Below are 17,950 nucleotides of genomic sequence, written 5' to 3'. Positions count from 1 at the left end.
TTGAAAATTGGAATGTTGTAAATTGATTCTATCAGTGACCCCAATTAACATAAAAAAATTAGAAAACCTCTTCACAATCCTTTTAAACATTGCCTAAGAAAACTTGTTGCCCTTTTGGAATGATTTCCCCTATTTTAAAACCATGTTATGTCAGAAATGACCGATGAGATTTCATACTAATTGTTACAATGAATTATATAAAATATCAAAACTTGGTGTGTGATATAAATAGCATGTATAAGTTAAAAAGTTATATTTTTATATGTATATAATCAATTATTGATGTTATATTTTAGCATTATTTTATTCCCTTTAATAATATATATAACTAAAGTGTAGTTATACTTGCACTTTATTTAGGCTCAGTAAGGCCAAACCTTTGTTGAATAAGGAATAGAATTTTACATGTAGAGTCACAGTGTTTTGGTAGAATGAATAGTCATTTCAATTATAAATGCAAAACTTCAATAGGGTCATTAATTAAACGACCTAAATGAGGTTCATATTTTGATTTGTGCACACAAACAATCATGGTAGCCAATTGTTTTCACCAATTAGAGTCTTGTCAAGAATTTCACCGACCGGCTGGGGGCACACGAGGGGGCAAAAATCTCCAGTCGGTCATATTACACTAAATCGATTATCACCTGGGATCATGCAATTGAAAGGAAAATGAATCTGATTGGATGATGACACTCTCGATAAAATAATCGGTGACAAATATCAGACTGTTATAAATTCTATCGGCAAAGAGATGTTCTTGTCATGGAAGCACAGGCAAGAAAGATTTTACTCAAGATTCAAGTAGTCGACAAAAATCAGCGACCAAAACTGTTCGACTGTTGAAATAATCAGAACCTACAAAATGAGGATCCAATACAAAATGTACCAAATGTAAGAAGCATGCTTTGGGTCTTTTTGGAATGTCGATAACATATAACTGGCGTTAAGAAGCATATACTTTTCGTTTCGTTGTTATGTGTTTTAATTACGCCATTGAAATATATACGAAGGGTAATAAACAGACCTCAGGCTCAGTATATTATTATAATCAGATTTATATTGGTGCAAATAATGTTATTAATTAATGATTTATTTAAATTTGTGCTAGAATAAAATAAATAAAAGTAGGAAACTGGATATCTAAGATCAGCCTTGAGGTTAGTTAGTAAAAGTTTTTGTTGTTTGTGGCAAAGGTTACTGAATGCATGACAAACATTTCCTGAAAACTGTTTTATAAAAGCAGAAAACTGGAATTCATTTCACATTTATGAGAATTTTAAATGGAACCAAATAAGTTTCTATTTCAGAGTTCAAATTCTATAATATTTGGTTTCAAGTTTCTAGTAAGGTTTAAACTGTTCACTCTGAACCTAAACTGAGGTGTCTGATCGTCAGTCAAATATAAAATAAACCCAACTTTCGGTCTGTTTATTAATAGCCTATATTTTTAATTAAGCCACTTCTGTAAGGATCTGAAGACGGCCCTTTTGAACATTTGTCTGTATGATGACACTGCCAGCCAATCAAATTCCTGCCTTCTCTGAGATTGTGCATTCATTGTCTGATGCTTCTCTGAATACACCTTTTGGTCGTGTCACAAAATCACAGGGTTGGAGAGGGCAGGAATTTGATTGGCTGGTAGTATCATCAAGTGAATGAATATTCAAGTTGTTCAAGAAAGTCTTTAGATTCTTACAGAAGGGGCCATGTTAAATAAAAGCTAATAAAAAATGAAACAGAAGTTTGGTCTGAATGTACGACTCTCAAGTACGCTTATCCTAAGATATCAAGGTCAAATGACTCTTAAAGTTACTGTTTAAATTGAAATGAATTATGATTCTGATCTATATTTTTAGTAAGTGATCATGTAAGTTATTTTGAGTCTGAGTTTGTTGTAAATAATATTGTACAAATGATCATGTTATATATATTCTTATCTTGCTGATAAAAATGCATTAAAAAATAAAATTTATTAGCTGAATTTTTGTATAAACTGATTATATATAACTTCCTTGATTGGCATGTAGTAACTGGAGTATAAATAACTGGACACAATTATACGGATAACATTTCCTTTAATAAATAACGTTTCGACGATGTCTTTATCAAGCAATGATGGTCATACATAACCATATCATTTGAAGGAGAAGCTGATTTTCAAGAAATTAAATTCTTAACAGACATTATTCATGTCTGGAAACCTCGAATGTGAGGCTCACAACACAACTGACGTCATCTATTGAAAAGAAGTAAGACAAAATTAAAACAGACCTTTCTTAAAAATGTGTGATGGTAAATTCCATCAGAGAGTATCATTTAAGGCACAGATGCACTATTTTTTTGACCAATCATACTTTAGTCTCAGAAACAGGAATTTTTTAGCTAAGCCAATCAGTAATGCTGTTCACAGCTCACCTTCGAAATTTGAGCATTCAAATCATGTGTGTTCAGAATTATCTGTTTTTGGGACACTGCAATATATATAGAAAAGACATCTATAGAAATAAGAGAAGAAATTCCAAGATTTTCAATCCTTCTAAAGACCCAAATCAACCCTGAAAATGGCGAACCATGACCCTTAAATGAGCAATATTAAGTGATTATTTTAGCAAAAGTAGAGGAGAAAAGTTGAGATAAACAGATATATTCGCAATTCATGTATACATAAAAATTCTTAACAAAATCTGTCTTTAAAAAAACAAAAAAAAACATCTTCAAGGTTCATCAACACTAATAGTTAAATCAACTTTGGTCATTTCTGTTGGTACACCCATACCACCGCCCCTTAAACCAGCCAAAAATACTTGAGGTTTCGGTACATTAGTAGAGGAGTCCACCTTAGTTTGAGTGGCGTTTTCTTTGGGTAAGTAGACTTGAGTTACATTGTCTCTTCTCATGTTGCTGAGATTGGTCTGAATTGAGTGAGTTACTTTGGTTCTGAGGTTCGTTAACTTGATGGCTTTTCTCCTTAATTCCCATTCATTCCATTCGTAACCCTTGACGATATTGGACTCCATAAAATGTGTGTCTGTTTGTGATCCACTGTCACATTTTGTGACCGGTTTCTCTAACATTCGACCAGCATCTTTACCTTGACTGTAAGGGGTGATGGTTGAAAATTGATTATGGAGTTCTAACAACTGAATTAATTCTGGACTTTTTTTCGCGCCTTCTGCCACCAGCTGGATGAACATCGCTGGATTTTCAGCAAACTCATAAGCAGCTGCTTTGGAAGAGAAAGCATAATGATGATCTTTATATCGAAGAACACCAATATCTGGATTGGAGGGTAAAAGCAGACGGTCAAATTTCCCAAGAGTGAGTGCACAATAACCTCGATACTGAAGTGGTAACCTATGGAAGTTTTTAGTTGTTTCTGGGAACAACCAATCCAGTTGACTGACTTGATAATCTTTAGGATTAACAAACTGGTCTGGTCCTGATACCCCTTTAACTCTGTCTTCATCTGTTTTAATTTGGGTACCTTCAAGGAAAGGATTCAATACATCATCAGTAAATATTTCTCTATGTCCCCTGGTGAAAGGTTCCAAACTGGCCAGGATGTTACTTAATACACTCAATAATACCATTTCATCTTGAAATCCACTCCACAACTGAGCTAGATGAATGAATTGAGGATACACTTGAGCTGTAGGTACTGCTGTTTTAGACTGGATGGTGTTCTGAAGCTGTTCCATTCTGGCTGCTAATTGATTTTCCAGCATCTCCACTTGTTGAGCACAGCTAATGACATCACTGAGTATGACTCTCAAGAAAGCTTCATGCTGACGTCCATTTATAAGAGATTCTCTGACCAACTGTAATGATAAGCCTTCAAGTCGTTCACCAGCATTGGCTTTCTCTAACAAAGTAGTGTATTTATAGGTGTGCTGTAATGTAGCTTGTATTTCTGTATCCACACTCTGGGTTGTGGCAGGAACGGCTTCATTCAAAATGGCTGGTAAATCATCAATACCTTCACCACCTTTTCCACATTCTTTATTGAAGAGTCGAATACCAGTAACTATCATAGTTAGCTCAAGAATCTGACGCTCTTTGTCTCGTTTTGATAAAGACATGAATGTTCCTAATTCTGTTTGAGGGAAGACACTCTGTAATGCTGCAGTGGCTTCTCTAACAACTGCAATATCAGTGGGACTTCCTAAACCAGAACGTAATAATACAGCTGAAACTATTTTTCTATACAAAGATTCTAACTCTTCTCTCGTTCTTGCTCTACTATCAGTTATCTCCCTTATCACTGGTTGCAGACGTGATTCTAGAACTCTTCTGTGTTCATCTAAGAAGTCTGATCTGGTGGTGTAATTCATATCAAAATAAACCTGCATTTTAACAGTGTCTAAGGCTGGTGACCGCGTATCAAGAAGTTGTTCAACACAGAGTTTAATAAGCTTTTGAACATCATCCTTAGTGAGGGTTCTGTCGACGTTGAATTCATTTGCAGGATTCAATACAACTGCTTTCACCATAAACGCTACCAGTGTTTCAGATACAGCTTGACCTTTACTAGCACATTCTTGAGCTATTTCTCGAATGATATTCTTTATAACACTCTCAGCCTGGGCCCGTGACATCTTGAGTTTACCTGAAATATAAATAAGCTTATTATTTATGATGTTAACTGTCTATGATCTATGCTATGCCAAATATAATATAAATCTTGCATAATTGTGAAAAACAGACAAACATTTATTAGGGCCTATAAACAATATAATATCACTCCTTAAAACAGGCATAGTCTACCTGTGTAGCTTGATGACGATCAACTGAGACTAGATCTCTACTGTACTAGTCTCTAGATTCCCAGACTATAGTAAGCTGTTTTTCTTTCTCTCAATTCACAAATAATCAAATAATTATCATGTGCATGCTATTTATCTTAGAATTTCTTCTGTTCCAGAGAAATAGATCTATAACTAGATCCAGGCCCATATTCATATGTCATTCGATTCAATACGATTCTGTGAATTCATAATATTGTCATTGCTGTGGGACAGTAGGCCTACCTTTACTAATTAAATATAAAATGCATTGGCAATTTCGTCAATCACGTTTTGAATATTGATAATTTCGGAAAAAACATACTTACGAGTGTAATCTTGAAATGATTTACAGTAAATTAATCGTTCCGGTGATAAATAATAACAACTTTGTCCACCATATTGTAAATAATAACGTCACTAAGCGAAATGCGCATGCTCAAACATGAAAATAAACTTGCGCGTAAAGAAAGAATTTGTAAAACATTGCGTAGAATAAGACATGGATTTGCAACACTGGTTTTCAACCTAAAACCAAAATTTCTTACAGCCAAGGGGTATAATATAGTCGACCCAAATTGACATTTTTGACATTGTAGTCCTTATGTATTATTCAATCAAAGGTGGGAGGTCTAGACAGAGAGTCTTCTCTTTAAAATTTCGAAGTTCCTTATATTAAGCTGATAAGATGTGTGAGAGGCGGTATTCGTTAGATCTTTTGAAAATTTCCGAATGATCTTCTCTTGTTAAAATGAGTCTTTTTTCATCAATGGACTTACCTGGTGTCAAAACTAAACAACATCCATAAAAACTAAGTATTAATCCATTAAACAAAGTAATTTTGAAACACGCTTAGGAGCGTTTTACATTAACTATCCAGATATGGATATCGTGTTAAATAGTCATTTTTTTCCCTCACCCTCATCATCTTGTGAAATATTGTGATCGATCATTGTTCAAAACTTTAAACCAGATTGACACGTTATGCTGACACATTTGCAAGAAAAAATTATTGAATATATTATAGATTTATTTACAGTTATCTACACTATCTTTAACAAAATATCATAAAACTGTCTTTCCCAAACAGAACTGGGAATAGAAATTAAAGAGGGTCAGAGATATAATCAGTTTGTTTCCATGATGATATCATCTTCACAATTTCAAGACTTATACCTTGACATCTTTTGTTATGATTGGATCGTACTCAAATGTATACAGCCATACACCCGATTGGCTATAAGCTTACAATCCAATCTAATTACTGAATTTACAAACATCTGTATTACAAGAAAAGTGCATAATTATGTCAAGGTATTAGACAGAGTTTGTTATAGCTTGACATTGTGAAGATGGTAATGTACTACCGTATAAAATTTTATTTGACAACGTGTATTATTATTAAAAAAACGGTGAACTATTTATATGGAAGACTTTAGAGGCCAATATGCTAATGTCCATTGGCGTTATCCTGAGTTTATATTTTACAATCTACTTGTATGTACAATTACATCGTTATTCAATCTTTCTTCTTTCATTTTTTCTTCTTCTCTTATTTTGTCTTCTTCTTTTATTTTCTCTTCTTCTTTCTCTTTCTCGCTCTTTTTATGAAACTTTGTCCTCAATCTAACTACTATACGGTCATATGGTTCTAATGATCTTAAAGGTTCGGGAAGAAATTGCCAGTTCTGAAGTTTCGAGGGCAAAATACTTGGTTTTTTAGCTTGTAAAATATTTACAATGATTACAAATATTATAAGTAACAGAAGAGGAGTTCCAACTCCTACGAGAACTTGCCAGCCACCCAAAGATAACCCAAATACAAATACAGGGAATAGTAGAAAAGCTAGAATTAAATACACAAAAGCGAACCAGCGATACTGTTCTGTGGTTTCCCCCATCCATTTGGCGGTTTTGATTGGAATTCGCCTACATGGTGGAATCGCATACCATACTAAAATACCAGATATATTGAAAAACATGTGACAAAATGAAATCTGCAAGGCGTCTCTGAAGCCCGCAGCAGGAGCAGCTAACGCAGCTAAGACACTTGTTGCAGTTGTTCCCAGATTTGACCCCACTGTAAGCGGGAAAAGATTCTCGATGCTTACAACGCCCACTCCCACCAATGGCGTCATTGTTGATGTAAAGATTGAACTGCTCTGTACAAGAATAGTTAATCCTGCGCCAACCATCATAGCAACGTACCCAGTTAAAAAGCTCAGTCTACCAGGGAATTTAGAGTTCATAACTTTCTTAATGACTTTGGCGATTTGCCCCGTCATTAAAGAATGTAAGAGCTTGACGATAAGTAGAAGACATATACACAGTGTCAGTAAGGCAACAACTAACATTATGATACCGATTTCTGTATCGTTTAAAGATGTATGCACAAATAGATGATCACCTGAAATGGAAAAAAAATCTAAATAATCAAAAATTATCAATTTAGGACGATTAAGCCCATTAGAGAAAATGTACAACAGATCGCCATTACCAAACTTAAAGGGATTGTAAAAAGGTTTTCTAATTTTTTTTTCATATGCATCGAGGACACCCACAGTATCAATTTGCGCCATTGCAATTTTAAATCAGACGTCTGTGTTTCCTACAATTCTACTAAAACTAAGTTTTTTGATGACGTCACTAATTGCGAAGGGTCTTATGTGATACAACATATTTTGCGATTCGTGACGTCATCAAACACATAGTTTTAGTGGAGTTTCGGGAACCACAGACGTCTGATTGAAAATTGGAATGGTGCAAAGCGATGCTGTCAGTGTCCCAGATACACATAAAAAAAAAATAGAAAACCTCTTTACAATCCCTTTATGTTGATGAAAAAGACAACTTTGCAAAAGTAGAGTCAACACAAGATGCTAAAGAATATAAAATGACGAGGTGTGTTTTGGATCAGATTTACACTGCTAGAAAAAAGTACTAAAAAGCTTACTCACATAGCTTATAACATGTCGAGTTGTGAACAGTTGTATTCACTAGGGCAAACCCTGTATCAGCATCACATTCAACAATATTTGACTTTGTACAATCTGAAATAGAAAATCATTTGGTTTAAAACAGTTTGGAGCAATACAGACGAAATGTATATTCATTCGTGTGTTTGGTATATTGCAAACTACGTCTAATACCTTGACATCATTAGGCACTCTTGTATCACGGAAATTTGTAAATGCAACGATTTGATTGATTGTACTCTAGCAAATACAGATAATCAGAACCCTGCCAGAAAGAATGTGGACCTACGGAATATGGCTATGCGTGTCGAAGCCCCGATTGCCTGTGTTCGTTAATGTATAAACAAATCAAATCGCTGCATTCAAAAACGTTCGTTGTATCAAGGTATTGGACGTAGATTGTGATAGTTTGCAACTGTGAAGATATATTCCAGAGTAACAGTAGTCATTCCGACAAGGGAAATAATTAAGTGCTCACCCGTTACTGTTTTGTTGAGAAAAGCATATCCATAGTCGGTATCTTTGAGACAGCATCTCTTTAATATAGTATCATCATCAGATAATTCTTCTCCTTTAGCAATAGCATTAATGATATCTTTATCTAACTGTTGGGATAGAAATACATAGTGTTATAATGTATAGTGTATGCCCTAATGGTAAAGACCATTGAAAGGGATTTGCCGTAAGAACATAGCGGGTTTAATAGGATTACAAAAAGGTTTTCCCCATTCCCTCTTGAACCCTTTTGAATCAAGCTTCATCTATCAGGGCCAAAAACAATCGCTCTGTGGGAATTTTATGTCAATGGACCCTAAGGTTGACCATACATTTTCTACCTCAGAGATGTGGTTTCAAGCTTTCAACTATCATATCAAAGGGTCTAAAACAATCCCTCTTAAGGAATTTAATAATGTCATTAAGACTTGTACCCATATTGACTAGATCCGTTTGATCTGACCAACACCAGAGTTAATTAACCTCACGGTGGACCATAAATTCAGAACCTCGTATTGTACCCTGACAAGATTGGACCCTACCCGTTAGATGACTATATTTGATTATAGTATCAATCATTGAAATCAGTCAAATATAGATTTATATGATGGTCAATATAAAGACAATCTGAAGTGTTCTTCAAGGGTTTGTGACACTTCTTTGACGTATGTTTAGATGAAAGGTTAACAATCTGATCTGTGCTCTCATTCTTGAGTCAAAAAACATGACCTATTGAGTGTTATACAACCTTATATACTAATTGGTCTCGCTGTTTTCAATCCCTTCAGATGTTATTCGAACTTGCTGGCCCAAATGTGAATATGTAACCATGATTCTTTCAAATTATTGTTCTTTTGTCAAAATAGGCACTTTTATTACATGAAGCTTACTTTATTTCAAGATTCTATTCTATTCTATTCTATTCTATTCTATTCTATTCTATTCTATTCTATTCTATTCTATTCTATTCTATTCTATTCTATTCTATTCTATTCTATTCGATTCTATTTACCTCTATGATAGTGGAAGTAAATGGTGAAGTTATAGCTTTAAGGAATTCGGGATTCTCCGCATCAGGATCATTACTTATACCAGATACAATCAATTCTGTTAGATGAAATAAATAACCACTAGCTATTTCCAGTGGTAAAAACACTATTACTGAAAACCAATTGAAGAAGTCGTGAAGTGTTGCTCCAGCAAACGCCCGTCTGAAATTAAAAAGTGGTAATTAAGATGCGAATAGATTTGGGAGAAGCAATCCAGAATGCTCAAAAAAAAAATTCATTCCAAGAACATGTAAAGATCCCACTGTTTCATGAAGGTCCAATTCACAGCTCTATGCAGTTTTAATATATCTAAAGAAGATCACAAGACACCATGATATCGTCAGATAGCCACATGATTGTATAAAGTGTCTCTTTACCTGAACTGTTCTCTGTGACCAACTTGACCAAGTGAAACAATAACATTGGTAACGGTAGTTCCGATGTTAGTACCAAATATAATAGGTATAGCAAATTTTACTGGTAGTACTGAAATGACCAAAGATTTTCTTAAAAGGACTTAAATATATATCGGGACCAAACCCGATTCATCCTTATGTAGCTGTTTCTTCCATCGTTGTGACTAAAACTGTGTCATGCAGGGGCGTAGATCCAATGATAAAGGTGGCGAAGACCAGCTGTAGTAATCCCTTAGTTTTTCCCCTTATACGAATCCACGGAAACGCTATATTCCATAATCTGATTGTATAATATATCAATCTACCGTTGCTTAAGGAACATAGGAAACTCGGGAAAAGACTCCCCCTTCCCTCATCCCAGAAAATTTTGAAAATTTGAGCGCCTGGAACGCTATTATACACGCATATCATGATTTATATATTAACCTCAAAATGTGATGGGAACTAACCATATTGCGTTGTTCAGTGTTTCCAACGCGATCTGCGCCACGGTGTCACGATTTCAGCTTCATCAAGATCAAGTCACGATAATATGTATCAACTGGATGGCACTAACAATAGAACACCACTTCACTCCAATGGTATATACTAGCAACTAGAAGATGTTTGACCTTTTTTTGCTACCATTGGCCAGAATCTTAAAGAAAGACTTACTGCCAGAAGAAACCATTGATACAACTATTGAAGTGGATGTAGAAGAACTCTGAACCAATACTGTAACTAATACACCCAGCATTAAACCAGCTATTGGATTCTGTAACAGTTCACTATTACCTAAAGCTTCACCAGCAGCTTTACCTATAAATGGCAACAGGTCAGAAGACGAGCAACGTTATATAGAGTACAAGCAAGTATGTTTTGTCCCAATAGGATCAGAAACCTTCTTTTTGGATTGGTACTGCCACGGGATCTTCAAAGTGCAAGGGACACGTGGGATTTCGCTTGATAGTCCCAAACAATAACACTTTTTCCATGTCAGCTTCTCCGACCTGCATCATCCCATAGACAATAAGAAGATACCAATCGATTTGTGACGAGCTACTATTTAATCTTTATTGTATTTTGATGGTAGCGTTTACAGAAGGAACTAAACAATACCAACCTCCAACCAAAGTAAATGCAGAGCTCATAAAATCTAACGAACAGATAAACAAATACAGTAAACAAAGCAGGATGACGAATTTAATAAACAACGTCAATACTCTCTTAACTTTACCAAAACCATCCAAATCTGAAAACACAATTTTGGTCTATAAGTATAAAAATTACAAAGCTATAATTTCGGGAACGGGGTGTCATAGAATACACTCTCCTATAGAAGCACAGACCAAGGCCCGTAGCTAGAGGGCCCCCCTCCTAAGAAAACTTTGACACCTGATTTGTCATTCCAATATTGAATAATCCATGATCCATTAAGGTTTTTGACATAATGTACCGCACGAATTCCTTCAGTTTTGTAGACTTGCTATATGTGGTTCGTAATATTTCATTTTAATGCTCATGAACACTTTCTTCAAGACAGCATTAATGCTAAAATGATCAGTTGAAATTTGGGGAGTTATGACGTCACAAGTGTTGATTATAAAGGCGAATTCTACATTTCCTGTCATGATGATAAATGTGCAATCGGTTCCAGCGTATTACCTCTCCATTTTACACTTTTATCAACTAATTCCGGAAGTTCCCATGGATCTATCGGCGCGAGTTCGATATCAATTTTCTGGTCATCTGCCTCTCCTGTGGATTCCTTTTCTGTGTATTGTGAATCTGATTTAACATGGCCATTTGTCTCATTTGAGGTAAAACCGCTGTTGATGTACCCATCCTGAAGTGATAATTTGGTAGATGTTCTTACAAATGGGCTATATTTCAGAGAGTAGATTGCTACTAAACTAGCATCAACGAAAAAGCATTTTGTAATGTAGGCATTGGTGTTGTAATGGCGTCCCGAGGGCCCTAAGCAGTCAAGGCCTCTACGACACCGATTAGAAAAAATAATTTGGAACGAATACCATTTTCTAAAAATTATCTCTTTCTAGGTTTATCGACTTCATTTTGAAATATGACCACAAAATTTTTACCACAAAATATACCGAAATCTTATAAAAAGAATTGTAAAACCATGCATGCATTATATTTTTTTTATGAATTTGATGCTTAACAGTTTCTAATCAATTTAATAATTGTATTGTCCTTACCTGATTACCCGTATCCATATCGCTAGTACTATAACGGTAAATGTAGGAAGAGCTTATAGAAATTAAAATTTCCCATAGACTTATAGTGAAAAAAAAATAGGCGGATTGGCCTTTTTATAGAATAATTTAAGAAGATTTATGGTGTTTCATTTCATTATCCATGAGTGACTCGTCCGTTAGTCAGCGGTGAAAACACGTTAACTACTATAAATTAAATTGTATTAAAACAAAATCACTAGAAAAAAAAGATTCAATTCAAAGTGCTGTCGAAAAAAATGTGTGCACTGAATTTAGGAAAAATCGTCTATAATGTTTGCTGTTTGGCTTTCTATTTTATTTAAACAACACTTAAAATGAACTGCCAAAACTTGTTTACTTAAAGAATCGTACACTCATACAACAAAAACTTGATCCTTTTTCTACCTCACAAAAATATATATATCGAACTTTACGCATGGCATCTTTATTCTTTATAGAAGACATTTGTCCTAAAATATTAATTTCAATCTTGGAATTGGCCCGGCATTCTCATTTGCTAAATCAGAAATAGTAACCTACCATATAAGGAGAATCGTTGGAAGCATTCATTACAATATATTGTTTTAATAAATTTGTATAAGGCATCATCTACAACGATAACATAATTATAATGTATTTCTACCGTGTTTCACTTTGTCGGATACATCCCGTATTAAGGAGCAAATATTTATTAATGATGCCACATGATGGTCAAACAGCCAATCAACACTCTTGTATTAGACATCTTTACGTTTTGTTTTGTAAATATGAGTGAAACTTGTGATTAATATATGAATATGGGCAGTCTCTCTCATAAAAAATGTCGGTTTGGTTTTTTAAAAAATGAACTACGGCCCCACCCATTTATTGGTAAGGGGCGTGGTTTTAACGATGAAGGTGGCTTTGTGTTCACTTAAATGGATTTAATAACCTTTTATATATACCAATAAATATCTTGACTCAATGGGGCCAAATATTGAACAATCATAGATGACTAATGTGTCAAATAATACAATCCATAAGCATTTCTGGATCAGGGTATTTTGGTAGGATATAGTGTACAACGTTGGCTGAATGGTTATAATCCTGAATCATAGACATAAGAACTGAAATTGTAGAGTTATCATTGTCGCTGTACTAGTGAATCTGTTTATTCATCCATTATCATCAATTGAAATCACCATCAAGTATCAGCAACTAAAACGGCTCACGCCGTCACAGATACATTTTGATAGGATCTCAACTTAAGCAGATGATTTCCGTTTCAAGCATTCAGAAGTAGGGTGTGGAATTCAAGCGTTGCAGGGAGATCCTTGACGATAAACTGCGTCCATGGAGACCTTCACTAGCAATCATTCCCTGGGTGCATATTATTGTGATGGCAGATCGACAATTGACCTATGTGACCAAGGTGGGTGTCACAGCTCTGACAGCGGATTAGAACGTGTCAGATTTCTGATGTCCATTTAAAATCCTAAAAAATATCATAAAATCATCTTCGATAACACGAGATCATCTTAGAATTAATCCTGCAGTTAATCTTGAAATGTAACCAGTTCATCTTGAAATGTAACCAGATCATCTTGAAATGTCACTAGATTATCTTAGAATTTCACCTGCAGTTCATCTTGAAATGTAACCAGTTCACCGTGGAATGTCACCAGATCAGTTTGAAATGTAACCAGATCATCTTGGAATGTCACCAGTTCATCTTGAAATGTAACCAGTTCATCTTGGAATGTCACCAGTTCATCTTGAAATGTAACCAGTTCATCTTAGAATTTCACCTGCAGTTAATCTTGAAATGTAACCAGTTCATCTTGGAATGTCACCAGATCACCTTGAAGTGTAACCAGGTCATCTTGGAATGTCATTAGATCATCTTGGAATGCCACCAAATCATCTTGAAATGTAACCAGTTCATCTTGAAATGTCACCCGTTCATCTTGAAATGTCACCAGATAATCTTGGAATTTCACCTGCAGTTAATCTTGAAATGTAACCAGTTCATTTTGGAATGTCACCAGATCACCTTGAAATGTAACCAGGTCATCTTGGAATGTCACCAGTTCATCTTGGAATGTCACACAGATCGTCTTAAAATGTAATCAGTTTATCTTATAATTTCATCTGCAGATCACCTTGGAATGTCACCAGTTCATCTTGGAATGTCACCAGTTCATCTTGGAATGTCACCAGTTCATCTTGGAAATGTCACCAGATCATCTTGGAAAGTTACCAGATCATCTTGAAATGTACCCAGTTCATTTTGAAATGTAACAGTTCATCTTAGAATGTCACCAGATCATATTGGAATGTCATTTGCTATTTTCATGTCATCTCGAGACCATTTGGATATCTGAGTATCATCTTTGGTATGACACGATCATCACAAGCTCATAATGCAAAATACCAAATCATCAATCAAGATCGTGACAAATGAAGTCGACCTGAGTATTAGAAACTGTTGTAGGTCGTCAACACAAGTTTCGTGTAGCTACATGGGACAATGTCTGAAAGTTATAAGACGTAAGATCAGACATATACGCAATAATTAAGATTATTAGATTAAAACTGGATATGGCTAGTCTTTTGAGAACCTTGAAATCTCTCAGTCCATGGCCAATCATCTTCACAATATCAAGCAATTTCAAACTTCGCCAAATACCTTGATTTGCAATAAGCACGTTTCTTGTATCACGGAATGAAACGACTTGTTGGATTTTACGCTAGTGAATACAGCCCATGAGAATCTTAGACAGAAATTCTGTAAATATTATTGGCTTGTGGTTTGTACGCTTTCTGTCGAGGGCTCTTATGGGCTGTATTTGCTAACATACAATCCAATCAACTCGCTGCATTCAATGATATATAAAAGAGCCCATTAAATTCAAGGTATTAGCGTATAATCCAATCAAATCGCTGCAATCTATGATATATAAAATAGCCCATTATATTCAAGGTATAAGCGTATAATCCAATCAAATCGCTGCATTTACAAATTTCCATGAAACAATAAAGGTGGCTATTGCAGACAAGGTATAAGTTCATAATAGCTTGATATGTGAAGATGAAGGTCAATATGATGAAGCAAGTACTTGTAATACCATTAATAGATTATATTACCTCTTCACTTGTGTTCAATTTGTTTGCCTATTATAAATATTCCCAGTACATGTTTAAGTTGAGCGAAACAGAATATTTACAAATAGTCATTTACCTCAAAAGAGAAAATAGTAATTAATAAGATAAAATAATCTTATGTAAGCTTTTGTTTAACATTTGAAATCTTAATGAAATAACACAGGTCAGTTAAAGTTATATGTTCCTAAATTTCATTTGAAAACGTCTTTTTGAAGACTGTTAGGAAAATTTACACCTGAAAAGGACATTTTACATCTTTTTTTCTGCAACCAAAGGACTAATGAAGACGGGTATCTCTTTTTCGATTTCCACCTGTGAACGATTGTTTAACATGCAAAGCCTGTGGAACACCGACCAGTTACACTGACAAGGGGTCGTAACATCAGAAGTTATTATCTCGACCTATGGCGGGATTAAACCCTGGCTGCTCAGGTTAGGGAGCAAGAGTCCTGTTGTGTATCGTTCTATCGTTGCCTGGACAATGCTCTGCTTAATTGTGATCCCCCGACCAGTCTGTTCAGCTCTGCCTGTAGTGTGGATTAGCCCTAAGTATAATTTAGGGGCAGCAACAGGACACCCACAAACTTTTCCACGACCACACTGATCATAAAGAGCATATCTTTCTCTGTGGTTTATAATACTGCTAAGGCTGAAGCCCATTTTAATACACTATAAAAGACCATATATCACTATGAAAGTTTTTATATGTTGTAGAAAAATATAATGACATGAATAACATTATACATTAACAAACTAAGTCTTATGACAATAGAACAATATTTGCAGCGTTAAAGTGATTCTAAAGAGGTATTATAAAATTGTTACGTGTATGGGGGACACTGAGAGCATCAATTTGCACCCTTCCAAATTTCAGTCAGACGTCTGTGATTTCTACAATTCCACTAAAACTAAGTGTTTGATAAGGTCCCTAATTGCAAAATATGCTTTATTACATTGTTATGGAGGGCCTTTGTTATTAATGACGTCAAAAATCTTAGTTTTAGTGGAATTGCAGGAACCAATTTCTGTTTGAAAATTAGAATGGTGCAAATTGATGCTTTTAGTATCTCCAATACACATATTTTTTTAAGAAAACCTCTTTAAAAACAAGCACAATATAGCCACTAAAATTCAGGCAATTTGCCTTCATTTTCTACGTGGAACAATATATCAGCAACAGAACTATCCACAATGCTTTGAAAAGCTGCATCTGACATTGGTCGATAATCTTCTAAGCCTTCAGGAGGACATTTGAAATCTGGACCAAAATTCATATTAACAACAATGCTTTTGTAAAGGGACACAGCTGGAAAGTAATTGCCTTCATACAAGTCTTGATGAGCAACTCCCTGATTCTTACCATTCTTAAACATTATCAATTTACTTCCATAATGTGGTTTTAAACTTTTCTCAGATTCTGAAACATTATCTTTGTCCTCATAGTATAAATGACTTTTAAATTTAACTAATGGTCTATCTTTATAAGTTGTATTCAACAGTTTGCCAGGATCCTCAGGTTTAGGAAGTTCAATATAAAATCCAACTACATCTCCTTCTTCATATCCATTGCTGTAATGTTTGCCACGACTTTGGTGAAATACGGTACCTTTTCTTGAACGCCAGGAGTAGCTGAATTTATCATAGCCACATGGTGCTTGTAGATTTCCTAGAGATTGAGACCATCCAATTCTGACAGCTGAGTCCTGTGGCATTTCCTCTATAGTAGCTTCAAAATACCAGCCTCCATATCTTACACCATGACTGGCCCTAATCATACAGTAACCCTTTTCACCAGTAACATTCAATCTATCATCAGACACTTTCAGTTGTGGAGCGCGGTCATGCAACGCCAATAGAACTTGATTGGCTAAACATGTTCTGTATAAGTATCCTGGTATAGGTTTACCAGCCCACTCTTGGTTGTCATCATAGGCCTGTCTGTTGGCAGCATGAGGATCTGATTCAGCCAAAATATATCTATAACCATCTTTATTAAATGGATGCTCTAATGGGTAACCATGAGACATCAGTTTGTTAGACACACCAATGTCACTTTTCTTCTGTTTAGCACCAGTAATTTGAATGTTATCAAATGGGGCCTTTCGTTTGGCATTTCTTGTTTTGGTTTCCGTCAAACTAACTCCAGTGCCCTTGCCTTTATCACTTTCATAATTTGGGGCAATCTTGGATAGATCTTGATTAACAAGACCAAAGTTCTCTCCTGTTTTGTCCGATTGGAATAATTCTGTTTCCTTTGTTAATGTTTTTAAAACAGTATTATGCCAAGTTGATTTTGTTCGTCTGGACAGTATTGTTATACTCTCCCAATTTTTGTCTATAAATGGTATAATGTCTTTGTCTTTAGAGAACATTGTTACAGATTCACCCTTAGTAGTACTCTCGTGTGTTAAATTTGCTAGCGCTGTCAAAGATATCTGACTGAAACTGGCTTGTTTCCGTTGAAATTTATCAATAGCTGTTGGACTGCATAGTTTACAACAGAACTGGTAATTTGTAATGAAAGGGAGACAAGCGCCATTGAAATTGGCATTCACACAATCAACGTGGAACCATCTTAGACATATACTGCACTGGATCTCTGGTGAACCAATAACCCTTGGTTTTTCACAATAACAAGGTGGTGTTTCAGTTGAAGCATTCGATGCATTGTCATTCGCCGACATTTCACTGTCCTGACTGTTTTGAGATTGGTCGGTCGCATCAGCACTAGGAGGTTGAATTGGATTCTCCATTTCACTGACTGGCATTTCTGACAAATATTGGTTAATCCTGGAATCAATATATTTTTATTTCTTTACAAATTCTTTATTCTGAAGCCGCCATTTTCTGAGAAGTTATTGGTTTGATTTC

At 35.2% G+C, this 17,950-nt stretch overlaps 4 protein-coding genes across 4 annotated transcripts; 1 reads left to right on the top strand and 3 right to left on the bottom strand.

Moving 5' to 3' along the window:
• Window positions 1–2,064: 2,064 nt before the first annotated feature.
• On the bottom strand, window positions 2,065–4,601 carry LOTGIDRAFT_218665 (hypothetical protein; the record flags this gene model as incomplete). The annotated part of the gene is made up of 1 exon (XM_009061352.1): window positions 2,065–4,601. One exon carries the CDS (start codon window positions 4,596–4,598, stop codon window positions 2,718–2,720), a length of 1,881 nt encoding a protein of 626 aa, XP_009059600.1. The 3' UTR covers window positions 2,065–2,717.
• Window positions 4,602–6,412: 1,811 nt separating this feature from the next.
• On the bottom strand, window positions 6,413–12,164 carry LOTGIDRAFT_192771 (hypothetical protein; the record flags this gene model as incomplete). The annotated part of the gene is made up of 8 exons (XM_009061351.1): window positions 11,918–12,164; window positions 11,364–11,544; window positions 10,822–10,950; window positions 10,374–10,517; window positions 9,681–9,789; window positions 9,267–9,465; window positions 8,154–8,364; window positions 6,413–7,191 (listed from the first exon to the last, which is right to left on the bottom strand). Coding segments are annotated over exons 1-8 (1,770 nt in total), but the record flags the coding sequence as incomplete, so codon positions are not given.
• Window positions 12,165–13,551: 1,387 nt separating this feature from the next.
• LOTGIDRAFT_124746 (hypothetical protein) lies at window positions 13,552–14,043 on the top strand (the record flags this gene model as incomplete). Its single annotated transcript, XM_009061350.1, has 2 exons — window positions 13,552–13,791; window positions 13,813–14,043. Coding segments are annotated over 2 exons (471 nt in total), but the record flags the coding sequence as incomplete, so codon positions are not given.
• A 1,722-nt stretch (window positions 14,044–15,765) lies between these two features.
• LOTGIDRAFT_218660 (hypothetical protein) lies at window positions 15,766–17,927 on the bottom strand. The gene has a single exon (XM_009061349.1). It carries the CDS (start codon window positions 17,845–17,847, stop codon window positions 16,204–16,206), a length of 1,644 nt encoding a protein of 547 aa, XP_009059597.1. The 5' UTR covers window positions 17,848–17,927; the 3' UTR covers window positions 15,766–16,203.
• Window positions 17,928–17,950: the final 23 nt, after the last annotated feature.

The sequence above is a fragment of the Lottia gigantea genome, assembly GCF_000327385.1.
Source record: "Lottia gigantea unplaced genomic scaffold LOTGIsca_47, whole genome shotgun sequence".
Classification (NCBI taxonomy): domain Eukaryota; kingdom Metazoa; phylum Mollusca; class Gastropoda; family Lottiidae; genus Lottia; species Lottia gigantea.
This window is presented reverse-complemented; position numbering and strand designations above follow the sequence as displayed.

Coding starts and splice junctions, on each gene's coding strand:
- LOTGIDRAFT_218660 (XM_009061349.1), bottom strand. CDS start 17,847: ATGCCAGTCAGTGAAATGGAGAATCCAATTCAACCTCCTAGTGCTGAT.